Source organism: Oncorhynchus mykiss, chromosome Y (genome assembly GCF_013265735.2).
Source record: "Oncorhynchus mykiss isolate Arlee chromosome Y, USDA_OmykA_1.1, whole genome shotgun sequence".
In the NCBI taxonomy this organism is placed as follows: Eukaryota; Metazoa; Chordata; class Actinopteri; order Salmoniformes; family Salmonidae; genus Oncorhynchus; species Oncorhynchus mykiss.
Window position 1 is genome coordinate 21959048 of NC_048593.1, and position 24082 is coordinate 21983129.

The following is a 24082-nucleotide window of genomic DNA, read 5'->3' on the forward strand; positions in this document are numbered from 1 at the left end:
TGCAGCCCCTATCATCACCAAGCCTATCTCTGACCTTTTAACCTGTCTCTCCTCTCTGGGGAGGTTCCCATTGTTTGGAAGGCAGCCATGGTGCATCTATTATTTAAAGCTGACCCTAACTGTTATAGGCCAATTTCTATTTTGCCCAGTTTATAAAAAGTGTTGGAAAAACGTGTTCATAATCAACTGACTGGCTTTCTTGAAGTCTATAGAATTCCCTCTGGTATGCACTCTGGTTTCCGCTCAGGTTATGGATGTGTCACTGCAACCTTAAAGGTCCTCATGATGTCACCATTGCCCTTGATTCTACGTAATGTTGTGCTGCTATTTTTATTGACTTGGCCAAAGCTTTTGATACGGTAGACCATTCCATTCTTATGGTCTGGCTAAGGAGTATTGTCTCTGAGGGGTCTTTGGCCTGGTTTGCTAACTACATCTCTCAAAGAGTGCAGTGTATAAAGTCCGAACATCTGCTGTCTCAGCCACTGCCTGTCACCAAGGGAGAACCCCAACGCTCGATCCTAGGCACCACGCTCCCAATTTACAACAACAATTTAGCTCAGGCAGTAGGAAACTCTCTCATCCATCTGTATGTAGATGATACGGTCTTATACTCAGCTGGCTCCTCCCCAGAGTTTGTGTTAAACGCTCTACAACAAAGCTTTCTTAGTGTCAAACAAGCTTTCTCTGCCCTTAACCTTGTTCTGAACACCTCCAAAACAAAGGTAATGTGGTTTGGTAAGAAGAATGCCCCTCTCCCCACAGTTGTGATTACTACCTCTGAGGGTTTAGAGCTTGAGGTAGTCACCTCATACAAGTACTTAGGAGTATGGCTAGACAGTACACTGTCCTTCTCTCAGCACATATCAAAGCTGCAGGCTCAGGTTAAATCTAAACTTGGTTTCCTCTATCGTAATCACTCCTCTTTCACCCAAGCTGCCAAATTAACCCTGATTCAGATGACCATCCTACCCATGCTAGATTACAGAGACTTAATTTATAGATTGGCAGGTAAGGGTGCTCTTGAGCAGCTAGATGTTCTTTACCATTTGGCCATCAGATTTGCCACCAATGCTCCTTATAGGACACATCACTGCCCTCTAAACTCCACTGTAAACTGGTCATCTCTGTATACCAGTCACAAGACCCACTGGTTGATGATTATTTATAAAACCCTCTTAGGCCTTACTCCCCCCCCCCCCTATCTGAGATACCTACTGCAGCCCTCATCCTCCACATACAACACCCGTTCTGCCAGTCACATTCTGTTAAAGGATCCCAAAGCAAATGCATCCCTGGGTTGCTACTCTTTTCAGTTCGCTGCAGCAAGTGACTGGAACGAGGTGCAAAAAATACTCAAATTACTTTTTTATCTCCATATCTTCATTCAAAGACTCAATCATGGACACTTACTGACAGTTGTGGCTGCTTCGTGTGATGCATTGCATTACCTTCTGTGCCCAAAAATGTTTGTACCATCGTTTGTGCTCCTACCATATTGTGCTGATGACATATTGAGTTTCTACCATGTTGTTGTCATGTGGTGTTGCTACCACGCTGTGTTGTCATGTGTTGCTGCCATGCTATGTTGTTGTCTTAGGTCTGTCTTTATGTAGTGTTGTGGTGTCTCTCTTGTCGTCAGGTGTGTTTTGTCCTATATACAGTTGAAATCAGAAGTTTACATACACTTAGGTTGGAGTCATTAAAACTTGTTTTTCAACGGCTCCACAAATTTCTTGTTAACAAACAATAGTTTTCGCAAGTTGGTTAGGACATCTACTTTGTGCATGACACAAGTCATTTTCCCAACAATTGTTTACAGACAGATTATTTCACTAATAATTCACTGTATCACAATTCAAGTGGGTAAGAAGTTTACATACACTAAGTTGACTATGGATTTAAACAGCTTGCAAAATTCCATAAAATGATGTCATGGCTTTAGAAGCTGCTGATAGGTAAATTGATATAATTTGAGTCAATTGGAGTTGTCCCTGTGGATGTATTTCCAACACCGCAGGAAAACATTTTTAGACCTCTGCAAGTCTGGTTCATCCTTGTGAGCAATTTCCAAACGCCTGAAGGTACCACGTTCATCTGTACACACAATAGTACGCAAGTATAAACACCATGGGACCACACAGCCGTCATACCTCTTAGGAAGGAGAAGCATTCTGTCTCCTAGAGATGAAGGTACTTTGGTGCGAAAAGTGCAAATCAATCCCAGAACAACAGCAAAGGACCTTGTGAAGATGCTGGAGGAAACAGGTACAAATGTATCTATATCCACAGTAAAACTAGTCCTAAGTCAACATAACCTGAAAGGCCGCTCAGCAAGGAAGAAGCCACTGCTCCAAAACCGCCATAAAAAGACAGCGGTTTGCAACTGCACATGGGGACAAAGATCGTACTCTTTGGAGAAATGTCCTCTGGTCTGATGAAACAAAAATATAACTTTTTGGCCATAATGACCATCATTATGAATGGAGGAAAAAGGGGGAGGTGTCACGCCCTGACCTTAGAGAGCCGTTTTATTTCTTTATTTGGTTAGGTCAGGGTGTGATTTGGGTGGGCATTCTATGTTGTCTATTTCTTTGTTTTTGGCCGAGTATGGTTCCCAATCAGAGTCCGCTGTCTATCGTTGTCTCTGATTGGGGATCATACTTAGGCAGCCCTTTTTCCCACTTTCTGTTGTGGGATCTTGTCTTTGTTTGTTCCATGGGTTGCACTCCTAAGCTTTTTGTTCGTTGAGTTGTTTATTGTTTTCTTTGGTGGAACATTTTAATAAAGAAAATGTACGCCTACCACGCTGCACCTTGGTCTCATTCGAACGACGGACGTTACAGGAGGCTTGCAGGCTGAAGAACACCATCCCAACCGTGAAGCACGGGGGTGGCTGCATCTTGTTGTGGGGGTGCTTTGCTGCAGGAGAGACTGGTGCACTGAACAAAAAAGATGGCATCATGAGGAAGGACACTTATGTGGATATACTGAAGCAACATCTCAAGACATCAATCAGGAAGTTAAAGCTTGGTCGCAAATGGGTCTTTCAAATGGACAATGACCCCAAGTGCACTTCCAAAGTTGTGGCAAAATGGCTTAAGGACTACAAAGTCAAGGTATTGGAGTGGCCATCACAAAGCCCTGACCTCAATCCCGTAGAACATTTGTGGGCAGAACTGAAAAGGCGTGTGCGACCAAGGAGGCCTACAAACCTGACTCAGTTACACCAGCTCTGTCAGGAGGAATGGGCCAAAATTCACCCAACTTATTGTGGGAAGCTTGTGGAAGGCTACCCGAAAAGTTTGACCCAAGTTAAACAATTTAAAGGCAATGCTACCAAATATTGAGTGTATGTAAACTTCTGACCCACTGGGAATGTGATGAAAGAAATAAAAGCTGAAATATATCATTCTCTCTACTATTATTCTGACATTTCACATTCTTAAAATAAATTGGTGATCCTAACTGACCTAAAACAGGGATTTTTTACTAGCATTAAATGTCCGGAATTGTGAAAAACTAGTATAAATGTATTTGGCTAAGGTGTATGTAAACTTCCAACTTCAATCCTATTTTTTTTTTATCCCAGCCTCATTGTAAATAAGAATTTGCTCTTAACCTCACTTGCCTAGTTAAATAAAGGATAAATAAATAGGCTTTTCAGACTGCAGGAAAAATAACAGATTCGAATCGGATATGCAAATAAATAGGATTTCTGCCTAAGAGCTTTGCACACCTGGAATGTACAATACTTGCACATTATTAAAAAATGATTCAAGCTCTGTCAAGTTGGTTGTTGATCATTGCTAGATGATTTTCATATTCTTGCCATAGATGCCAATTTAAGTCAAAACTGTAACAGAGCCACTCAGGAACATTCAATGTCATCTTGGTAAGCAACTTCAGTGTATATTTGGCCTTATTTTTTTAGATAATTATCCTGCTGAAATGACAATTTGTCTCCCAGTGTCTGATGGAAAGCAAATTTCCTCTAGAATTTACCCTGTGCTTGGCTCTATTCCATTTCTTTTATCCTAAAAAACTCCCAAGTCCTTGCAGATGACTAGCATACACAGAACATGATGCAGCCACCACCATGCTTGAAAATATGAAGAGTGCTACTCAGTGATGTGTTGTTTTGGATTTGCCCCAAATATAAAGTTAATAGCTTTGCCACATTTTTTGCAGTATTACTTCAGTGCCTTATTGCAAGCAGGATGCATGTTTTGGAATATTTATAATACGTACAGGCTTCCTTCTTTTCACTCTGTGAATTAGGTTAGTATTGTGTAATAACTACAATGTTGTTGATCCATCTGCAGTTTTCTCCTATCACAGCAAATAAACTCTGTAACTGTTTTAAAGTCACCAAGCCTCTCCGGCAACTGAGTTAGGAAGGACGCCTGTATCTTTGTAGTGACTGGGTGTTTTGATACACCATCTAAAGTGTAATTAATAACTTCACCATGCTCAAAGGGATATTCAATGTCTGGTTTTGTTCTACCAATAGGTGCCCTTCTTTGCGAGGCATTGGAAAACCTCCCTGGTTCAGTATCTGAGATGGCGATTGAGATGAAATCAAGGCAGCCCGAGTAGTTGTTCTGAAAAGCTCTATATATATAGAGAGACAGACACTGAGAGTGGAATGCCTCCAGAAGCCGATGTTGCCATCCCCCGAAACAGTGGTTGCATCGTTAGTGCTAAAATCCCAGACAGTCCTTCATGGGAACTGACTTCTCCAGCCCTCACTCACTCAGTGCTGTGTATACAGCTCTGGAACGTGCAGCAGCAAGACAGACCGTGCAGCAAGAAAGAGGCAGACAGAAAGAGAGGAGCAGAGAGGAAAAGAGAAAAGGAGAGGAGATGGAGAGAGAAACAGAGAGGCAGAGAGAAACAAAGAAAGGTGTGTGTATTCTAATAATTACTTTAATTGTGTTAATAATAACTATTTGTATACCACTTTTCAATACAAGTTACAAAGTGCTTCACATCATAAAATCCTAAAATGAAACGTAGTGCGATGTACAGTAAGGGAGCACTGGGCTGGGATGCCTCCCTCCCTCCAGCGAGGGCCCCCCTGCTAGGCGATAGGATCAACAGGCCTCCAGCAGTCAGTCAGGTCTTTCCCCTTATTTACCCTCCAACACTACCCCCTCTAAATGAGCCTGCTGAATGAGCCCCTATTAGTGGGAAGCCCACTCAGCCTAGCCAACACTGCAATCCACAAATAATGACTTTCCTGAGAGAGACAAGCAAGGCAGGGGGAAAAAATGTGGAAGAAAGTGATTGCATTTCTTGAGATTATGAGATCCCCCGCCAACCATGTGGCTAAATGTTGGCTGAACAATAGAAAGAGACGAGACACAGAAAGACAGAAAGAGAGAGACTCCTCCACAGTCCGCAACTCAGTCAATGGGAACCAGATCATCAGCAAACACAACAGGAAGCCTTTGGGGAGCACATGCATGCAGACCCATAGACAAACATGGGAAATTATCTCTAATGCTGGGGAGGCTGGGGGGAGACCACAGCTCTGCCTCACATTCCTAGAAAACCCCCCAGTCAGGCCGGCTTTGCTTGACTGCATGGCTGCACATTTGAAAAATAGACAAACCGATTACGGCCCTGTGTTTATGTTTCAAAGAGTAATGCAATCCAGTCTCAACTGGGTAAACAGGGGGGGTGGTCAAATTTTGGTTTGGAGGAGGGTAGGAGAGGTAAGACCTAAAGGGTCTACTACAGAACAGGATCAATGAGTTAGCCAGCTTTGATAATAAATTACTTTTGGCTGATTTAAGAATGCAAAACGTATGTGTTTTTAGTTGTTGTGTCAATTAGACCATGCCCATTTCAAGCTTACAGTGCTTTCAGAAAGTATTCAGATCCCTTGACCTTTTCCGCATTTTGTTAGGTTAATTAAAATGTTGTTTTTCCTCATCAATCTACACACAATACCACATAATGACAAAGCAAAAACAGGTTTTTAGACATTTTTGCTAATTTATGTATATATTTAAAAATGAAACATTACATTTACATAAATATTCAGAGCCTTTACTCAGTACTTTGTTGAAGCACCTTTTGCAGCGATTACAGCATCAAGTCTTCTTGGGTATGATGCTACAAACTTGGCACATCTGTATTTGGGGAGTTTCTCCCATTCTTCTCTGCAGATCCTCTCAAGCTCTGTCAGGTTGGATGGGGAGCGTTGCTGCACAGCTATTTTCAGGTCTCTCCAGAGATGTCCGATCGGGTTAAATTCCGGGTTCTGGCTGGGCTACTCAAGGACATTTAGAACTTGTCCCAAAGCCATTACCACATTGTCTTGGCTTTGTGCTTAGGGTCGTTGGCCTGTTGGAAGGTGAAACTTTGCCCCAGTCTGAGTTACTGAGAGCTCTGGAGCAGGTTTTCATTAAGGATCTCTCTGTACTTTGCTCTGTTCATCTTTGCCTCAATCCTGACTAGTCTCCCAGTCCCTGCCGCTAAAAAACATCATGATGCTGCTACCACCATGCTTCACCTTAGGGATGGTGCCAGGTTTCCTCCAAACGTGACGTTTGGCATTCAGGCCAAAGAGTTCCATCTTGGTTTCATCAGACCAGAGAATTGTGTTTCTCATGGTCTGAGAGTTTAGGTGCATTTTGGCAAATTTCAAGCGGGTTTTCGTGCCTTTTGCTGAAGAGTGGCTTCTGTCTGGCCACTCTACCAAAAAGGCCTGATTGTTGGAGTGCTGCAGAGATGGTTGTCCTTCTGGAAGGTTCGACCATCTCCACAGAAGAACTAAAGCTCTGTCAGAGTGACCATCGGGTACTTGGTCAACTCCCTGACCAAGGCCCTTCTCCCCTGACTGCTCACTTTGGCCGGGCGGCCAGCTCTAGGAAGAGTCCTGGTGGTTCTACACTTCTTACATTTAAGAATGATGGAGGCCACTGTGTTCTTGGGGACCTTCAAAGCTGCAGACATTTTTTAGTACCCTTCCCCAGATCTGTGCCTTGAAACAATCCTGTCTCGGAGCTCTATGCCCAATTAATTTGACCTCATGGCTTGGTTTTTGCATTCACTGTCAACTTTGGGACCTTATATAGACAGGTGTGTGCCTTTCCAAATCATGTCCAACCAATTGAATTTACCACAGGTGGACTCCAATCAAGTTGTAGAAACATTTCAAGGATGATCAATGGAAACAGGACGCACCAGAGCTCAATTTTGTGTCTTAGAGAAAAGGGTCTGAATACTTGTAAATATGTATGTATGTAAATAAGGTATTTCATTTTTATATACATTTTAAAAAATGTATAAAAAATAGTTTTTGCTTAGTCATTATGGGGTATTGTGTGTAGATTGCTGATGATTTTTTTATCTAATCCATTTTAGTACAACGTAATAAACGTAATAAAATAAAATGTAGAAAAAGTGTCTGTATACTTTCTGAAGGCACTGCTTCTTTACCCCCAAAATAAGTTATTTCTGAATATTTAGGCAAGTTAGCAGGCTAACTCATTGAGTCTGCTTTGCAGTATATCCTTCGGGGGCAGGATGAAAAAACAAAAACAGAACAGCCTGTTATGGATACATAGTAAGTGTTAATATGTCAAGCACGTTCAGTATAAAACAAAATACGTGACACACACAGACATGTACACAGACACACACACAACAGGAAAATCCCTCCATGACATGGCCTGGCACAATTCTGCACGCAGCTGAAACGCAGGGAGAAACTACTGTCCAATCCTGTTAGTTGATCCATGGTAAGGCAGTGGAGGATAGGATGATACACTATCCCGTATTGATTAACAGTAGATTATGCTTTTCCCAGAAAACTGATGGATCCATATAAGTAGTGGCCAGTGCTACCGGGGTGGGGGTAGGGAAGAAGCGCTTCAAGAAAAAGGGGTTGGACAGGGAGGCCCCTTAAGGGGGTTGGATTGCAGGCAAACATCATGCCTGAGAAGATGTATTTTTTTAATGTAATAGCTGGAATGGTGGAGCACTTTACTCTATTGCCTTCATGATAAAGCATTAACTTATACAGTTGAAGTTGGAAGTTTACATACACCTTAGCCAACTACATTTAAACTCCGTTTTTCACAATTTCTTACATTTAATCCTAGTAAACAAAATCCCTGTTTTAGGTCAGTTAGGATCACCACTTTATTTTAAGATTGTGAAATGTCAGAATAATAGTAGAGAGAATAAATGATTTCAGCTTTTATTTCTTTCATCACATTTCCAGTGGGTCAGACATTTACATACACTCAATTAGTATTTGGTAGCATTGCCTTTAAATTGTTTAACTTGGGTCAAATGTTTCGGGTAGCCTTCCACAAGCTTACCACAATACGTTGGGTGCATTTTGACCCATTCCTCCTGACAGAGCTGGTGTAACTGAGTCAGGTTTGTAGGCCTCCTTGGTCGCACACGCTTTTTCAGTTCTGCCCACATATTTTCTATAGGATTGAGGTCAGGGCTTTGTGATGGCCACTCCAATACCTTGACTTTGTTGTCCTTAAGCCATTTTGCCACAACTTTGGAAGTGTACTTGGGGTCATTGTCCATTTGGAAGACCCATTTGTGTCCAAGCTTTAACTTCCTAACTGATGTCTTGAGATGTTGCTTCAATATATCCACATAAGTGTCCTTCCTCATGAAGCCATCTTTTTTGTTTAGTGCACCAGTCTCTCCTGCAGCAAAGCAGCCCCACAACATGATGCTGCCACCCCCATGCTTCACGATTTGGATGGTGTTCTTAGGCCTGCAAGCCTCTCCCTTTTTCCTCCCAAAATAACGACCAGAGGACATTTCTCCAAAAAGTATGATCTTTGTCCCCATGTGTAGCTGCAAACCATAGTCTGGCTTTTTATGGCAGTTTTGGAGCAGTGGATTCTTCCTTGCTGAGAGACCTTTCAGGTTATGTCGATATAGGAATTGTTTTACTGTGGATATAGATACTTTTGTACCTGTTTCCTCCAGCATCAACACAAGGTCCTTTGCTGTTGTTCTGTGATTGATTTGCACTTTTCACACCAAAGTACCTTCATCTCTAGGATACAGAATGCTTCTCCTTCCTGAGTGGTATGACGGCCTCGTGGTCTTGTGGTGTTTATACTTGCGTACTATTGTTTGTACAGATGAACGTGTTACCTTCAGGCATTTGTAAATTGCTCCCAAAGATGAACCAGACTTGTGGAGGTCTACAATTTTTTTCTGAGGTTTTGGCTGATTTCTTTTGATTTTCCCATGATGTCAAGCAAAGAGGCACTGAGTTTGAAGGTTGGCCTTGAAATACATCCACAGGTTCACCTCCAATTGACAAAAATTATGTCAATTAGCCTATCAGAAGCTTCTAACTAAAGCCATGACATCATTTTCTGGAATTTTCCAAGCTGTTTAAAGGCACAGTCAACTTAGTGAATGTAAACTTCTGACCCACTGGAATTGTGATACAGTGAATTATAAATTAAACAATTGTTGTAAGAATTACTTGTGTCATGCAAAAAGTAGATGTCCTAACCGACTTGCCAAAACTACAGTTTGTTAAAAAGACATTTGTGGAGTGGTTGAAAAACAACTTTTAATGATTCCAACCTAAGTGTATGTAAACTTCCGACTTCAACTGTAGATTTAGAAGATATTTTTTTTCCCTCTTAAAGGGCAATTCCGCCACTTTTCAACCTCATATTCATAATCTCCAGCACTAAACCAGTGTCTACATATGTGAAAACAGAGTGGTTCTATGATCTGTGTTTAAAAAAAGAAAGAAACAACAGTGATTTTTTAAAACATGCAACGAGTTTCTAGCTCAAGGGACGGTATTCTTGTCACCGCGAATCTCATAGTGTTTGAAAATCATAGTTTTTAAAATGTTTTAACTTTTGATGGTATCATCGGGTAGAATTTTTTTTACTTTATATACAGTGCCTTGCGAAAGTATTCGGCCCCCTTGAACTTTGCAACCTTTTGCCACATTTCAGGCTTCAAACATAAAGATATAAAACTGTATTTTTTTGTGAAGAATCAACAACAAGTGGGACACAATCATGAAGTGGAACGACATTTATTGGATATTTCACTTTTTTAACAAATCAAAAACTGAAATATTGGGCGTGCAAAATTATTCAGCCCCTTTACTTTCAGTGCAGCAAACTCTCTCCAGAACTTCAGTGAGGATATCTGAATGATCCAATGTTGACCTAAATGACTAATGATGATAAATACAATCCACCTGTGTGTAATCAAGTCTCCGTATAAATGCACCTGCACTGTGATAGTCTCAGAGGTCCGTTAAAAGCGCAGAGAGCATCATGAAAAACAAGGAACACACCAGGCAGGTCCGAGATACTGTTGTGAAGAAGTTTAAAGCCGGATTTGGATACAAAAAGATTTCCCAAGCTTTAAACATCCCAAGGAGCACTGTGCAAGCGATAATATTGAAATGGAAGGAGTATCAGACCACTGCAAATCTACCAAGACCTGGCCGTCCCTCTAAACTTTCAGCTCATACAAGGAGAAGACTGATCAGAGATGCAGCCAAGAGGCCCATGATCACTCTGGATGAACTGCAGAGATCTACAGCTGAGGTGGGAGACTCTGTCCATAGGACAACAATCAGTCGTATATTGCACAAATCTGGCCTTTATGGAGAGTGGCAAGAAGAAAGCCATTTCTTAAAGATATCCATAAAAAGTGTTGTTTAAAGTTTGCCACAAGCCACCTGGGAGACACACCAAACATGTGGAAGAAGGTGCTCTGGTCAGATGAAACCAAAATTGAACTTTTTGGCAACAATGCAAAACGTTATGTTTGGCGTAAAAGCAACACAGCTGAACACACCATCCCCACTGTCAAACATGGTGGTGGCAGCATCATGGTTTGGGCCTGCTTTTCTTCAGCAGGGACAGGGAAGATGGTTAAAATTGATGGGAAGATGGATGGAGACAAATACAGGACCATTCTGGAAGAAAACCTGATGGAGTCTGCAAAAGACCTGAGACTGGGACGGAGATTTGTCTTCCAACAAGACAATGATCCAAAACATAAAGCAAAATCTACAATGGAATGGTTCAAAAATAAACATATCCAGGTGTTAGAATGGCCAAGTCAAAGTCCAGACCTGAATCCAATCGAGAATCTGTGGAAAGAACTGAAAACTGCTGTTCACAAATGCTCTCCATCCAACCTCACTGAGCTCGAGCTGTTTTGCAAGGAGGAATGGGAAAGAATTTCAGTCTCTCGATGTGCAAAACTGATAGAGACATACCCCAAGCGACTTACAGCTGTAATCGCAGCAAAAGGTGGCGCTACAAAGTATTAACTTTAGGGAGCTGAATAATTTTGCACGCCCAATTTTTCAGTTTTTGATTTGTTAAAAAAGTTTGAAATATCCAATAAATGTCGTTCCACTTCATAATTGTGTCCCACTTGTTGTTGATTCTTCACAAAAAAATACAGTTTTATATCTTTATGTTTGAAGCCTGAAATGTTGCAAAAGGTCGCAAAGTTCAAGGGGGCCGAATACTTTCGCAAGGCACTGTATATATATATTTTTGAAATTCAATTCTGCACACTCCTTTCCACTCCTCTCCACCAGTGTGACATAGCAGTGTCCGCTCTGTCCTGCCCACGCCACCAAACCCTCTGATATCACACTAGCCAGTAGACAATGTAGCACCTGGTTTGGCTCACTATGCAGAAAGCCATCACTTACAAGAAGAGCAGGGGATCACAGTGACCTCCTAGCAAATTAATCTGTTTGGCTAATCTACACCGGCCACATTACTGTCCATCTCCTCTGGCTAATTTGTGAAAACACTGGCCAGTTGGCCTGCACTATTGATTTATTGGAGGATCCGGGGTGGTGAGAGTCAGCGAGGAGCAGAATAGCAGGATAGCGGTGACAGCAGTGCGATGTGGTGTGGGTGGCAAGGACCCCTCTCCATCCTGTTAACAAAGGATAGAACATCTAGATCTCCAGTTTCTAGGAGTTCCATCAAACGGAGGACTTCCAGGAACTAAGGGACATTGGGGCCAATTGTATGGTGGTTCACAGAAGGGTTGATGGAGGCTGGGGTGGCGGCTGGGTCACTAAGGAACCCTAACCCACATTGAGTTTCAAGAGAGTCAACCTGGTCTCAGGATGCTCTAAGCTAATTTGATCCAGGCTTAATGGCAACTTGAATGGCTCTGTGTTGTGTGTTTCCAGCCTCTTCGTGTTCAAATAAATCAATTTGGTAAAAAGCGGTGGCTTCACACTTTTTTCCCCCCGGTGAAAAATTTGAGCAAGGGGTGGCCAGGTCTGTTGTCATAACCTTTCTTAGAGAGGCTTAGAGCTTATTGGATAAACCTGCAGCCTTGATGCACTTGGGGGTAAACCGTTTCCAGGGGGGCATTTTTGAAGAGGAGATCCAAACAGTTTCCATTAGATTACACCGTCACCACCCACATCCCATCACCACCCCAACTCCAGAAAGCACACAAAAAGTTGAGAGGCCGCCATTTAGGAAAACAGAAAAGACGTGTGTGTGTGTGGGGGGGAGGTTGGATGGTGAGAGTGTGGTGGGTGCGGAGATTGGGGGGGGGGGGGGGGTTGATTACTCAGCAAGATACACAGTGTTCTGAGTCATTAGCCTCACAGCCAATTTGTTCAATAGCTCTGCCATAATTCAATCAGGGCCATGCAGGACTCAGGCCTGCTGGCAACCTCCACTGGCATGAGTTTATTTATTTATCCATTGAGGTATTGGGCTCCATCACTGAAACAGGGCCAGGGGAGGGTCCTTCTAGGGGGAGAGTAGCTAACTGCGTATAGTTACTCTCCAAATACAGTAAGTAGGTATAGTCTCAGTGTGGGGTAGGATCTGAAACATACATTCATAACAGGCCTGACTCAACACTTCCCCAAAGAGGTGGTGAGAGGTCTCTCTGTCATTATCTGACTGGGAGATAAACATCATACATAACATGTCATGTAAACCAGCTTCAAAGATCATCTTGTTTTTCTCACGTTTTCTTCGTCAAATCCTTAAACTAGCCCTGTCGTAATCGTAGCATTGAAGACAGAGTCGGAGAGTGACTTTTACTTTCTCTCAAAATGTTTTCCTGGTACCATGTTGTTGAAGTGAGGAGGGGGGGCAGTGAATTTTGTTGTTTTAATCCTTTGCCCCATTGTTCCGGTATGGCAGTTTTTCGAGGAAGCAGACAGACGGATAATTCCAGATAGTAACACAATACCTGTCTACTTTTGTAATGGGCAGATCGAAATGGGAGGAACATGACAAGCCTTGTCATAGGCAGACAGCAGGGGAAGCAGCAGCGGAGGCAAGACGGCAGCTTGGCATTGAGAGCCGCAGGTAGTTTTGCATGGCTGGAGATACAAACACACAGGCACACAAGGGCAACATCCTTTCCTTTTTGCTTCACAATAAACAACCATGATTTCCCCATGTTTATTTATTGTAGCATCTCAGTGAAAGCTTTTTGCGTGGCCGTCTTTTTCCAGGTGGGGGAGAGGGGTAGTCACAAGGCACAGTTTCAATCGGTGTACTGCCTTTATCATGTAGTAGAGATGTATGGCCAGGCCGTTGTGTCTGCTATGCTAATAGAGGCAGGAGTCTTTCAGAGAGCTGACCAAGAGCAGCACTAGCTTGTCCCTATAGGGTCGATGCATCAATACCAAGCTAATAATCCCGCTACCTCGGAGGGCCGACCCTCGCCAGTGACCCACCGCAGTCTGCCCCCCCCCCCCCCCCTTCCCCAGAAGACTAGAAGGAGGAGAAAAATAGGACATTTTGCTCTTCCTCACGTTTATGTATCGACTGAGCCCACTAGGGGCCGTCTGCTATTGATTGTGCCTCTTTTCTTCGTGGCTGATACAGGCGCTTGGTATGGGTGGCACGTATGGGCTGGGGTCTTTGTTGTTGTGCATGTGTGTGTGTTGCCAGTGCTGTTACTGCTGTGCTGCATGCTGTAATTTTAGTCAGGCAGGGTAATTAGATGCTTGACTGTACTGGTCCCAGTGGAGGTGGTGGGGAACGGGTAGTGGTGTGTGTGCGCGCGTTAGTGTGTGTGTGTGTGTGTGTGTGTGCATGCATTTGTGTGTGTCTACGTAAGTGAGGGGACAAGGGACATCCGTTATCAGCCAGAGCCAATGCAATCCAGTTAACAGGTGAGTCATAAACATAATCATACACACATACAGTACCAGTCAAACGTTTGGACACACCTAGTCATTCATGGGTTTTTCTTTATTTTTTTTACTATTTTCTACATTGTTGAATAATAGTAAAGACATCAAAACTATGAAATAAAACAACAGGACAATGACCCAAAACACCTGCAGGCTAAGGACTATTTGACCAAGAAGGAGAGTAATGGAGTGCTGCATCAGATGACATGGCCTCCACAATCACCCGAACTCAACCCAAATGAGATGGTTTGGGATGAGTTGGGCTGCAGAGTGAAGGAAAATCAGCCAAAAAGTGCTCAGCATATGTGGGAACTCCTTCAAGACTGTTGGAAAAGCATTCCAGCTGAAACTGGTTGAGAGAATGCTAAGAGTTTGCAAAGCTGTCATCAAGGGAAAGGGTGGCTACTCTGAAGAATCTAAAATATATTTTGATTTGTTTAACACCTTTTTTGGTTACTACATGATTCCATGTGTGTTATTTAATAGTTTCAATGTCTTCACTATTATTCTACAATGTAAAAATAAAGAAAAAACCTTGAATGAGTAGGTGTAATATAACTTTTGACTTGTACTGGACACACACACACACACACACACACACACACACACACACACACACACACACACACACACACACACACACACACAAGTGCAGTGGACCTCCTAATTGCATCTCCCTTTCCTCAGATTGAGCCCAGCTGAGGGAAGATGGTGTAAACTAAATGTGAAGCGGAGCCAGACCCTCAGCTAAATCACCTTAGGGATGAGATTCCAAACATGACTAGCTTCCAGTATCTAATAATCAAAGGTTCCTCTCAAGGGGGAAACATCACCCAAAACAGCAACAGAGTCATGACAAGACAATACAGTTGAATCTACAGAAATTATACACAATCAAATGCATGCCCGCACGCACAAACACAACTCTCTGCATTTATCCCCACAAGAGGAGAACCATGATGTCACCCTTTTCTATTCTCCACACCACAGTGTATTTTAAATAGTGAAAGTTAACCCACTTACTCCACCTAGGGGGGAGTTTGGTAACTACATCTACCAGGGTTGGGCTCAAATTGAATTGAAGGCAGTCAATTCAGGAAATTATTTGAATTTAAAATTCAGGAAGGTTAAAAATAAAATAAAATAAATAGCTTCTGCTTTTCAGTTTATTGAGAAGTGATTGAAAATAAATTCCCCTTTTTGATTATTGAATAGTAATTTTTGTTTACTTCCTGATTCGACTGCCTTTAATTCAAAGCCCAACCCTGATATTACAGCCAAGCACGATTGTGTCAACTTCGCTGTGGTAAAACAAAAATATCCTTATACTGTATATTTTATATTCTCAAAGCAGCCAAATTACAAATGGATGTGTGAATAAATGACAAACTATACAAATATGTTTCCTGTTCTTGAATTTCCTGTACGGTTATAGCAATGGAACTTTCGGTTGAACCCTTTGACCAGATGGCACATCTATTTTTATCATCTTATTTCCTACTGAAATATAATTTTATTCTATAAAATTGCTGTAATTCATATTTACACTCAGTAAACTGTACTGTTGGCTTGACACTTCCACATATCTCTCCATTCCCTCTCTGCCTTTCCCCCCATTTCACCTCTTTGATAATGTCATTCTGGACATGGCTGTCTCCCCAATCCCCCCATCGTCACCTATCCTTCACCTACCATCCGTCTCTCTCACCTTCTCCTCCCCCCTTTCCCCTCACCTCTGTGGTGACGTACAGTACCAGTTTAAAGCCTTGATGACAGCTTTGTACACTCTTGGCATTCTCTCAACCACATTCATGAGGTTGGCACCTGGAACGTATTTCAATTAACATGTGTTCCTTGTTAAAAGTTCATTTGTGGAATTTCTTTCCTTAATGCGTTTGAGCATTAAGAAAAACCCTTGAATGAGTAGGTGTGTCCAAACTTTTGACTGGTACTTTAGTTATTTATCAAACAGAGGAGAGCTCCCCATCGCCCCCTCTCTACCAGCCACCTTTCCTTCATCTATCTCCACTGCTTCCTTCCTTCTCAACATCCCTCTCCACTGCTCCACTCCTTCATTCTCTCTCTCTCTCTCTCTCTCTAGTGCCTTCCTCCTTCCTTATCTTCATCCCTCTCTACCGCCCCCCCTACTTCCTTCTCTCCATTCCTCTTCACTGTACCCCTCCTTCCTTCCCTCCCTCCCTCTCCACTGCCCCCTACTTCCTTCACTCATCCCTCTCCACTGCCTTCCTCCTTCCTTCTCTCCATCCCTCTCCACTGCCCTCCTACTTCCTTCTTTCCGCTGCCCTCCTCCTTCCTTCTCTTCATCCCTCTCCGCTGCCCTCCTCCTTCCTTCTCTCATCCCTCTCCACTGCCCTCCTCCTTCCTTCTCTCCATCCCTCTCCACTGCCCTCCTCCATCCTTCTCTCCACTGCCCTCCCCCTTCCTTCTCTCCCTCCTTCTCCACTGCCTTCCTCCTTCCTTCTCTCCATCTCTCTCCACTGCCCTCCTACTTCCTTCTCTCCATCCCTCTCCACTGCCCCCTACTTCCTACTCTTCATCCCTCTCTACCGCCCCCCCATACTTCCTTCTCTCCATCCCTCTCCACTGCCCTCCTACTTCCTTCTCTCCCTCCCTCTCCACTGCCCTCCTACTTCCCTCTCTCCATCCCTCTCCACTGCCCTCCTCCTTCCTTCTCTCCCTCCCTATCCACTGCCCACTACTTCCTTCTCTCATCCCTATCCACTGCCTTCTCTCCATCCCTCTCCACAGCCCCCCTACTTCCTTCTCTCCCATCCCCTCCTACTTCCTTCTCTCCCATCCCCTCCACCGCCTCTCTACTTCCTTCTCTCCCATCCCCTCCTACTTCCTTCTCTCCCATCCCCTCCACCGCCCCTCTACTTCCTTCTCTCCCATCCTCTCCTACTTCCTTCTCTCCCATCCCCTCCACTGCCCCTCTACTTCCTTCTCTCCATCCCTCTCCACTGCCCCCCTACTTCCTTCTCTCCCATCCCCTCCACCGCCTCTCTACTTCCTTCTCTCCATCCCTCTCCACTGCTTCTCTACTTCCTTCTCTCCATCCCTCTCCACTGCTTCTCTACTTCCTTCTCTCCATCCCTCTCCACTGCCTCTCTACTTCCTTCTCTCCCATCCCCTCCACCGCCCCCCTACTTCCTTCTCTCCCATCCCCTCCTACTTCCTTCTCTCCCATCCCCTCCACTGCCTCTCTACTTCCTTCTCTCCATCCCTCTCCACTGCTTCTCTACTTCCTTCTCTCCATCCCTCTCCACTGCCTCTCTACTTCCTTCTCTCCCATCCCCTCCACCGCCCCCCTACTTCCTTCTCTCCCATCCCCTCCTACTTCCTTCTCCCCCATCCCCTCCACTGCCTCTCTACTTCCTTCTCTCCATCCCTCTCCACCGCCTCTCTACTTCCTTCTCTCCATCCCTCTCCACTGCCCCCCTACTTCCTTCTCTCCATCCCTCTCCACCGCCTCTCTACTTCCTTCTCTCCATCCCTCTCCACTGCCTCTCTACTTCCTTCTCTCCATCCCCCTCCACTGCCCCCCTACTTCCTTCTCTCCATCCCTCTCCACTGCCCCCCTACTTCCTTCTCTCCATCCCTCTCCACTGCCTCTCTACTTCCTTCTCTCCCATCCCCTCCACCGCCCCCCTACTTCCTTCTCTCCCATCCCCTCCTACTTCCTTCTCTCCCATCCCCTCCATCGCCCCTTTACTTCCTTCTCTCCCATCCCCTCCTACTTCCTTCTCTCCATCCCTCTCCACCGCCCCCCTACTTCCTTCTCTCCATCCCTCTCAACTGCCCCCTTACTTCCTTCTCTCCCATCCCCTCCACCGCCTCTCTACTTCCTTCTCTCCATCCCTCTCCACTGCCTCTCTACTTCCTTCTCTCCATCCCTCTCCACTGCCCCGTTACTTCCTTCTCTCCCATCCCCTCCACCGCCTCTCTACTTCCTTCTCTCCATCCCTCTCCACTGCTTCTCTACTTCCTTTTCTCCATCCCTCTCCACTGCCTCTCTACTTCCTTCTCTCCATCCCCTCCACTGCCCCTCTACTTCCTTCTCTCCATCCCTCTCCACTGCCTCTCTACTTCCTTCTCTCCCATCCCCTCCACCGCCCCTCTACTTCCTTCTCTCCCATCCCCTCCTACTTCCTTCTCTCCATCCCTCTCCACCGCCCCCCTACTTCCTTCTCTCCATCCCTCTCCACCGCCCCCCTACTTCCTTCTCTCCATCCCTCTCCACCGCCCCCCTACTTCCTTCTCTCCATCCCTCTCCACCGCCTCTCTACTTCCTTCTCTCCATCCCTCTCCACTGCCCCCCTACTTTCTTCTCTCCATCCCCTCCACTGCCCCTCTACTTCCTTCTCTCCATCCCTCTCCACCGCCTCTCTACTTCCTTCTCTCCATCCCTCTCCACCGCCCCCCTACTTCCTTCTCTCCATCCCTCTCCACCGCCTCTCTACTTCCTTCTCTCCACTGCCTCTCTACTTCCTTCTCTCCATCCCTCTCCACCGCCTCCCTTACTTATTTCCATCCCTCTCTACTGCCTCCTACCTTCTCTCCATCCCTCTCTACTGCCTCCTACCCTCTCTCCATCCCTCTCCACTGCCTCCTACCCTCTCTCCATCCCTCTCTACTGCCTCCTACCCTCTCTCCATCCCTCTCTACTGCCTCCTACCTTCTCTCCCTCCCTCTCTACTGCCTCCTACCCTCTCTCCATCCCTCTCCACTGCCTCCTACCCTCTTTCCATCCCTCTCCACTGCCTCCTACCTTCTCTCCATCCCTCTCCACTGCCTCCTACCCTCTCTCCATCCCTCTCCACTGCTCCTACCCTCTCACCATCCCTCTCCACTGCTTCCTACCTTCTCTCCATCCCTCTCCACTGCCTCCTACCCTCTCTCCATCCCTCTCCACTGCCTCCTACCCTCTCTCCATCCCTCTCCACTGCCTCCTACCTTCTCTCCACTGCCTCCTACCCTCTCTCCATCCCTCTCCACTGCCTCCTACCCTCTCTCCATCCCTCTCCACTGCCTCCTACCTTCTCTCCACTGCCTCCTACCCTCTCTCCATCCCTCTCCACTGCCTCCTACCCTCTCTCCATCCCTCTCCACTGCCTCCTACCTTCTCTCCACTGCCTCCTACCCTCTCTCCATCCCTCTCCACTGCCTCCTACCCTCTCTCCATTCCTCTCCACTGCCTCCTACCTTCTCTCCATCCCTCTCCACTGCCTCCTACCTTCTCTCCATCCCTCTCCACTGCTTCCTACCTTCTCTCCATCCCTCTCCACTGTTCCCCTCCTTCCTTCTCTCCATTGCCTATTTCCCCTCCATCCCTCACCTATTTGGTGACGTAGTTCTGTACCAGTCTATAGAGGGGTCTCCGCCCATCATCCCTATTCTTCTCCCACCATCCTTCTCTCCCTCTGTTCCCCCCTCCCTTCATCTGTTCCTCGTTCCACCCTCACTTATTTGGTGGTGCAGTCCATCACCCTCCTTCCATCTCCCTGCCCCCTTCATCCAACTCTCCCTCCATCCCCCCTCACCTCCTTAGTGATGTTGTCCTGCACCAGGTTGTAGAGGGGCACGATGCGGCTGACCTCCAGCAGGACGGGGATGGGCGAGGGCTGCTCGCGGCCTGCCTGACGGCACAGGTGGCAGGCCGACGGACAGCTGCCCTTCTCTTCGCAGCGGATCTCCACGCCACTCACCAGGTCCTCTGTCAGCAGCTGGGTCGTCAGCAGCCCAGACAGGTAGCTGATGAAGGGCATGGACTTGAGCTCACGCCTGCTTCCCTGGTCTGTCGCCTCTGGGAGACAGAAAGAAGGAGAGAGGGCAACTGAAAAACAGTCTATAGTCTAACATCAGATTTTATCAGTCCTAACCTTAATCATTAGGGACATGGAGAAATAGCTGACCCTGTGTCAGTGGTTGGGAGCAACATCTACCTATCCCAAAAAACACATTGTGTGAATGACAAGAGACTTTCCTTTTCGTTTAGCTTTATTTACACAGATTAGTCTCATTTTGAGATGAAATCTCTTCGCAAGAGAGACCAGAACGGTGTCTGAGCGACAAAGGACCAGAGCCAAACCCATACACACTGACACATGCAAACCTGCATCGACGTACGTCCGCCACATGTCCTGAATCGCCCATAACACAGGGCTGACAGCTGCATTCACGTCTTCCTATCCACCTCGTCTCCACTCCCCCAAAACGGCTCATATCAAAATACACAGCCAGTGATAGGGGAGTTTCACACGGCCGCCTCACTCACATCGCATGTGCCACCATCTGGATCTACTTTCTATTGCGGTCAAACAAAATAATCCCTCATTGTCATCAACTCTTCCACCGGGAATGAACGGTGGGTGATGACTTATTCCTGCATAGTGTAAATAAGCATTGTTTGATTTTCTCATCGACAGGGGGATTCTTGCGCATAACGTACCCGAGCCAGTGGGCTAACAATGCTACGTTGGAAAGAAGTGAAACAGGGAGTAATGTTAATTGAGTGTTGAGTGTTTCCTTGGATGGAAGGGAGGATGGAGGGAAGTATACAGCCATGTGTTGGGAAAGCAGCAGATGTGCTGTCTGTCTGTGTTGATGGGAGGAGAGACGGGACACACAGCAAATTTGCGATCAGAATTTGAACACCCAGTGTTAAATGTAACACTTTCTTGTGTATATGTAGCCCACCAAAATAGTGTTAAACTAACACTTTTTAAAGTGTTGTTAAACTAACACCCCAAGAGTCTTAGGTCCCTAAAACCATGGATGTTGCAAATTCCAACTAACATTAACATTTTATTGGCGCTGATGCTGTTACACAATCTCAGTGTTAGGGAATTAACACCTGTGGTGTTACAGTAATTTGTTTTTGCGTGTTTTTGTTTTATATCACTGTAAGGTTTAAAGCCTTATTTGCATATTTATTTCCCAGGTTGCCTTTCGAGTGAATTTTAAAGGTAACTGTACCACCCATGACTGTGTTTGCTAGTGACAGTGACATGTTTGTTGCAATCATGGCTTTCATTCCTGTATTCTTCACCAAATGATTCCCTAAGTTAATATTTTATCATAAAAACAATTATTTATGACAATCCATTACTTTTTTTGACAATATTTTTTTTTTTTTTACAAATCCATACTTCGACAGCCTAGTTTTACTCACAGTGATTTGAAACTCCTGGTTTACAGGCCACATCGGCAAGTCATATTATGCTGGCTTGCAAAGTGTTATATAATTCCTATTGGAATCGAGTCAGGATATCCAATAATTGTGACTTTCAACCACTCACAATCTGCAGTTAGAATGACTGCAAAGGTAGGGAATAATGAAAAATGAAACTACCTAAACCATCTCAATAATGGGTGAAATAAGTCCAACCACTTACAGATGGGATTAGTTTAGAAAAATGCATGTTATTTATCTATGTGTAGTATGAGATCAATGAATCAATCACAGTTTTCTCTGGATCAAAATGGAGTTTATGTGGTAGGCTTCATGGGAGCGTGGCCATGGGTGCGGTCGCCGACCAAAGACTTTAAGAGGCCCTCCTGTTGGCCGCATGACAAAGTGTATCTGTTTTAAATTTCATTTCCTGCAATTCTACACATTTCGCCACGTGGCAGAGATAACCACGGCAAGGTGACTGGGAACACGGACGTGTACAAACAGACCAATTATGACAATGTAAGGCAATCAATGTAAGGCAATCAACGAGGCAAAACGTCAGTACAGAGACAAAGTCGAGTCACAGTTCAATGGCTCAGACACTAGATGCATGTGGCAGGGACTCGTGGATTATCCATCCCTAGACAACCTCTGCCCAGTACCTTACACGCTTAGAAAAAAAGATGCTATCAAGAACATAAAAGGGTTCTTCGGGTGTCCCCATACGAGAACCATTTGAAGAACGCTTTTGGGTTCCATGTAGAGCCCTTTCAACTGCCTTGAAGCAAAAAAAATGTATTCTATGGGAACAGCCGAGGAAACCTTTTGAAACCCTGTACTCTACTCCTCAGTCACTGTCACCAGCCGGCTACCCCCGGGTACTCTACTCTGCACCTTAGGGAGTGCTGCCCTATGTACATAGTCATTGAACACTGGTCACTTTAATAATGTTTATATAGTATTTATAGATCAACTGCTGTACTTTTTGGGGATTATTTAAAAAAAAGTTTGATTATTGTGTGCTTGTTGACATTTACTGCATTGATTGATAGGAACATCTCGCCATAACACCTTTTCCACTCTGAGAGTTAACGGAAGTTACAGTCGAGTAACAACACCACCACCTGGTTAACACTGTTCACCGCAGGTGGCGTCAATTGAAATCCTCTAGTGATAACCTCACTCGAATCAACACTCAGATATAACACTCACAACACGTTTTACCTCAACACCGAGATTTAAACACCTGCCAATTTGCTGTGCAGGCTGGAGAGAGGAGCTCTGACTGAGTGGTGAGGGTCTCTCAGCAACAGCAATGTTCAATCAAATGTACACTGTTGCAAACTGCTGATGGGAGGAAATTATATTCATCATGTGCTATGGATGATTTTGCTTAATTCTTCCAAATGTGTATTTATTGTGGGGGAGGGGGGGGGGGGGGGGGGGGGGGGGGGGGAGTGTCTTCATAACCCCAAGTGGGTATGAATGTTTTCATGGCTAATCATAATGAATATTGTTTTGTTCAATCTGCATGCCTTGTCTAAGTAGTTCCATTACCTAACCTGTACTTTTTTGCTACACAGGAGCAATGCCATGGTTGACTATGAGTGAATGATTTCCAGCCATAGTCTCTAATTGTTTGCTATTAAGAGGCCTACAGGTTTTCTCCAACTGCAGAGCAATTAACTGACTCAGTCATATCCAGAATTGTAGGAAAAGGTCTGGAGCTGAATCAACAGGGGGAGGAGAACACCAGGCAGGGCCAGAGGTGAGATGTATTAGCTAGCTACCCCCCTAACCAAAGGCCAAACTCACACAGTTTGTGCTAGCTACATTTTACCAGAGGAGGAAGAAAAAAAAATACATGTAAGTTACTTTTTTAACAAGGCAAGTCAGTTAAGAACAAATTCTTATTTTCAATGACGGCCTAGGAATGGTGTGTTAACTGCCTTGTTCAGGGGCAGAACGATAGATTTTTACCTTGTCAGCTCGGGGATTCAATCTTGCAACCTTTTGGTTCCTAATCCAACGCTCTAACCACTAGGCTACCTGCCGCCCCGATAGAGTAATTGGCAGCAGCTTAGGGTGAAAGTCATTTAAAATATTTCACATAATTTCCAAACGATTCATTTTCTGCAACGCATTTAATTATATTGACATAGAGCAGCCTTCGGGAATATTTTACAGAACAAAAAGAAAATGTACAGCGCGTGAATTTAATCAGCGTGTGTGTCCGTTCTTAAACTCACTAGCCTCGCATTCTCTCTCGACGGCTCTTTAAAAGCCCAGCCAAGGACAAAGCTTGTTATGCCTTCTGCTTCCATTCCTCATACACACAAACACATTCTGAGCTGGACTCTCTCACAGAACATCTGTGGAAAAATAGCTTCCACTGGAACAGGTGGGGAAAAAGCATAAATGTAACACAGATGCAGATGATCTGACATTTTCAGGATAAGAGGACTAGTCGGTGACAGAGTTCCAAATGAATCTTCTACGCAAAAACAAACATTCCACTGACACAAGGAATCACCACCCATATACTGTAACACCAGCTCAAATGAGATAAATACACTGTAGTAAAAATGTAAAACACAGAGGTGAGAAGCGTGAGTCAATAAATTCCCTCTTTCATTCAACACATGCAAGTGTGTGAGATATACGTCATCAGACAGTGTGTGTGTGTAGTTTGATAATAG

The 24082-nt window shown here is 44.8% G+C and overlaps 1 protein-coding gene and 1 long non-coding RNA gene across 3 annotated transcripts in view; one reads left to right on the forward strand and one right to left on the reverse strand.

The window, feature by feature from the left end:
- LOC110509815 (astrotactin-2) overlaps nt 1-24082 on the reverse strand; it is a 457880-nt gene that overhangs the window by 79421 nt on the left and 354377 nt on the right. For both annotated transcript variants that reach the window (XM_036967227.1, XM_036967228.1), the window contains one exon: nt 19750-20012. In XM_036967227.1, coding sequence (XP_036823122.1) covers nt 19750-20012 — 263 coding nt within the window. The remainder of the gene's footprint in view (nt 1-19749; nt 20013-24082) is intronic.
- Nucleotides 4626-15933, forward strand: LOC118945260. Its single transcript, XR_005040326.1, has 3 exons — nt 4626-4906; nt 13257-13352; nt 14876-15933. It is a non-coding gene; the product is annotated as an uncharacterized LOC118945260 (long non-coding RNA).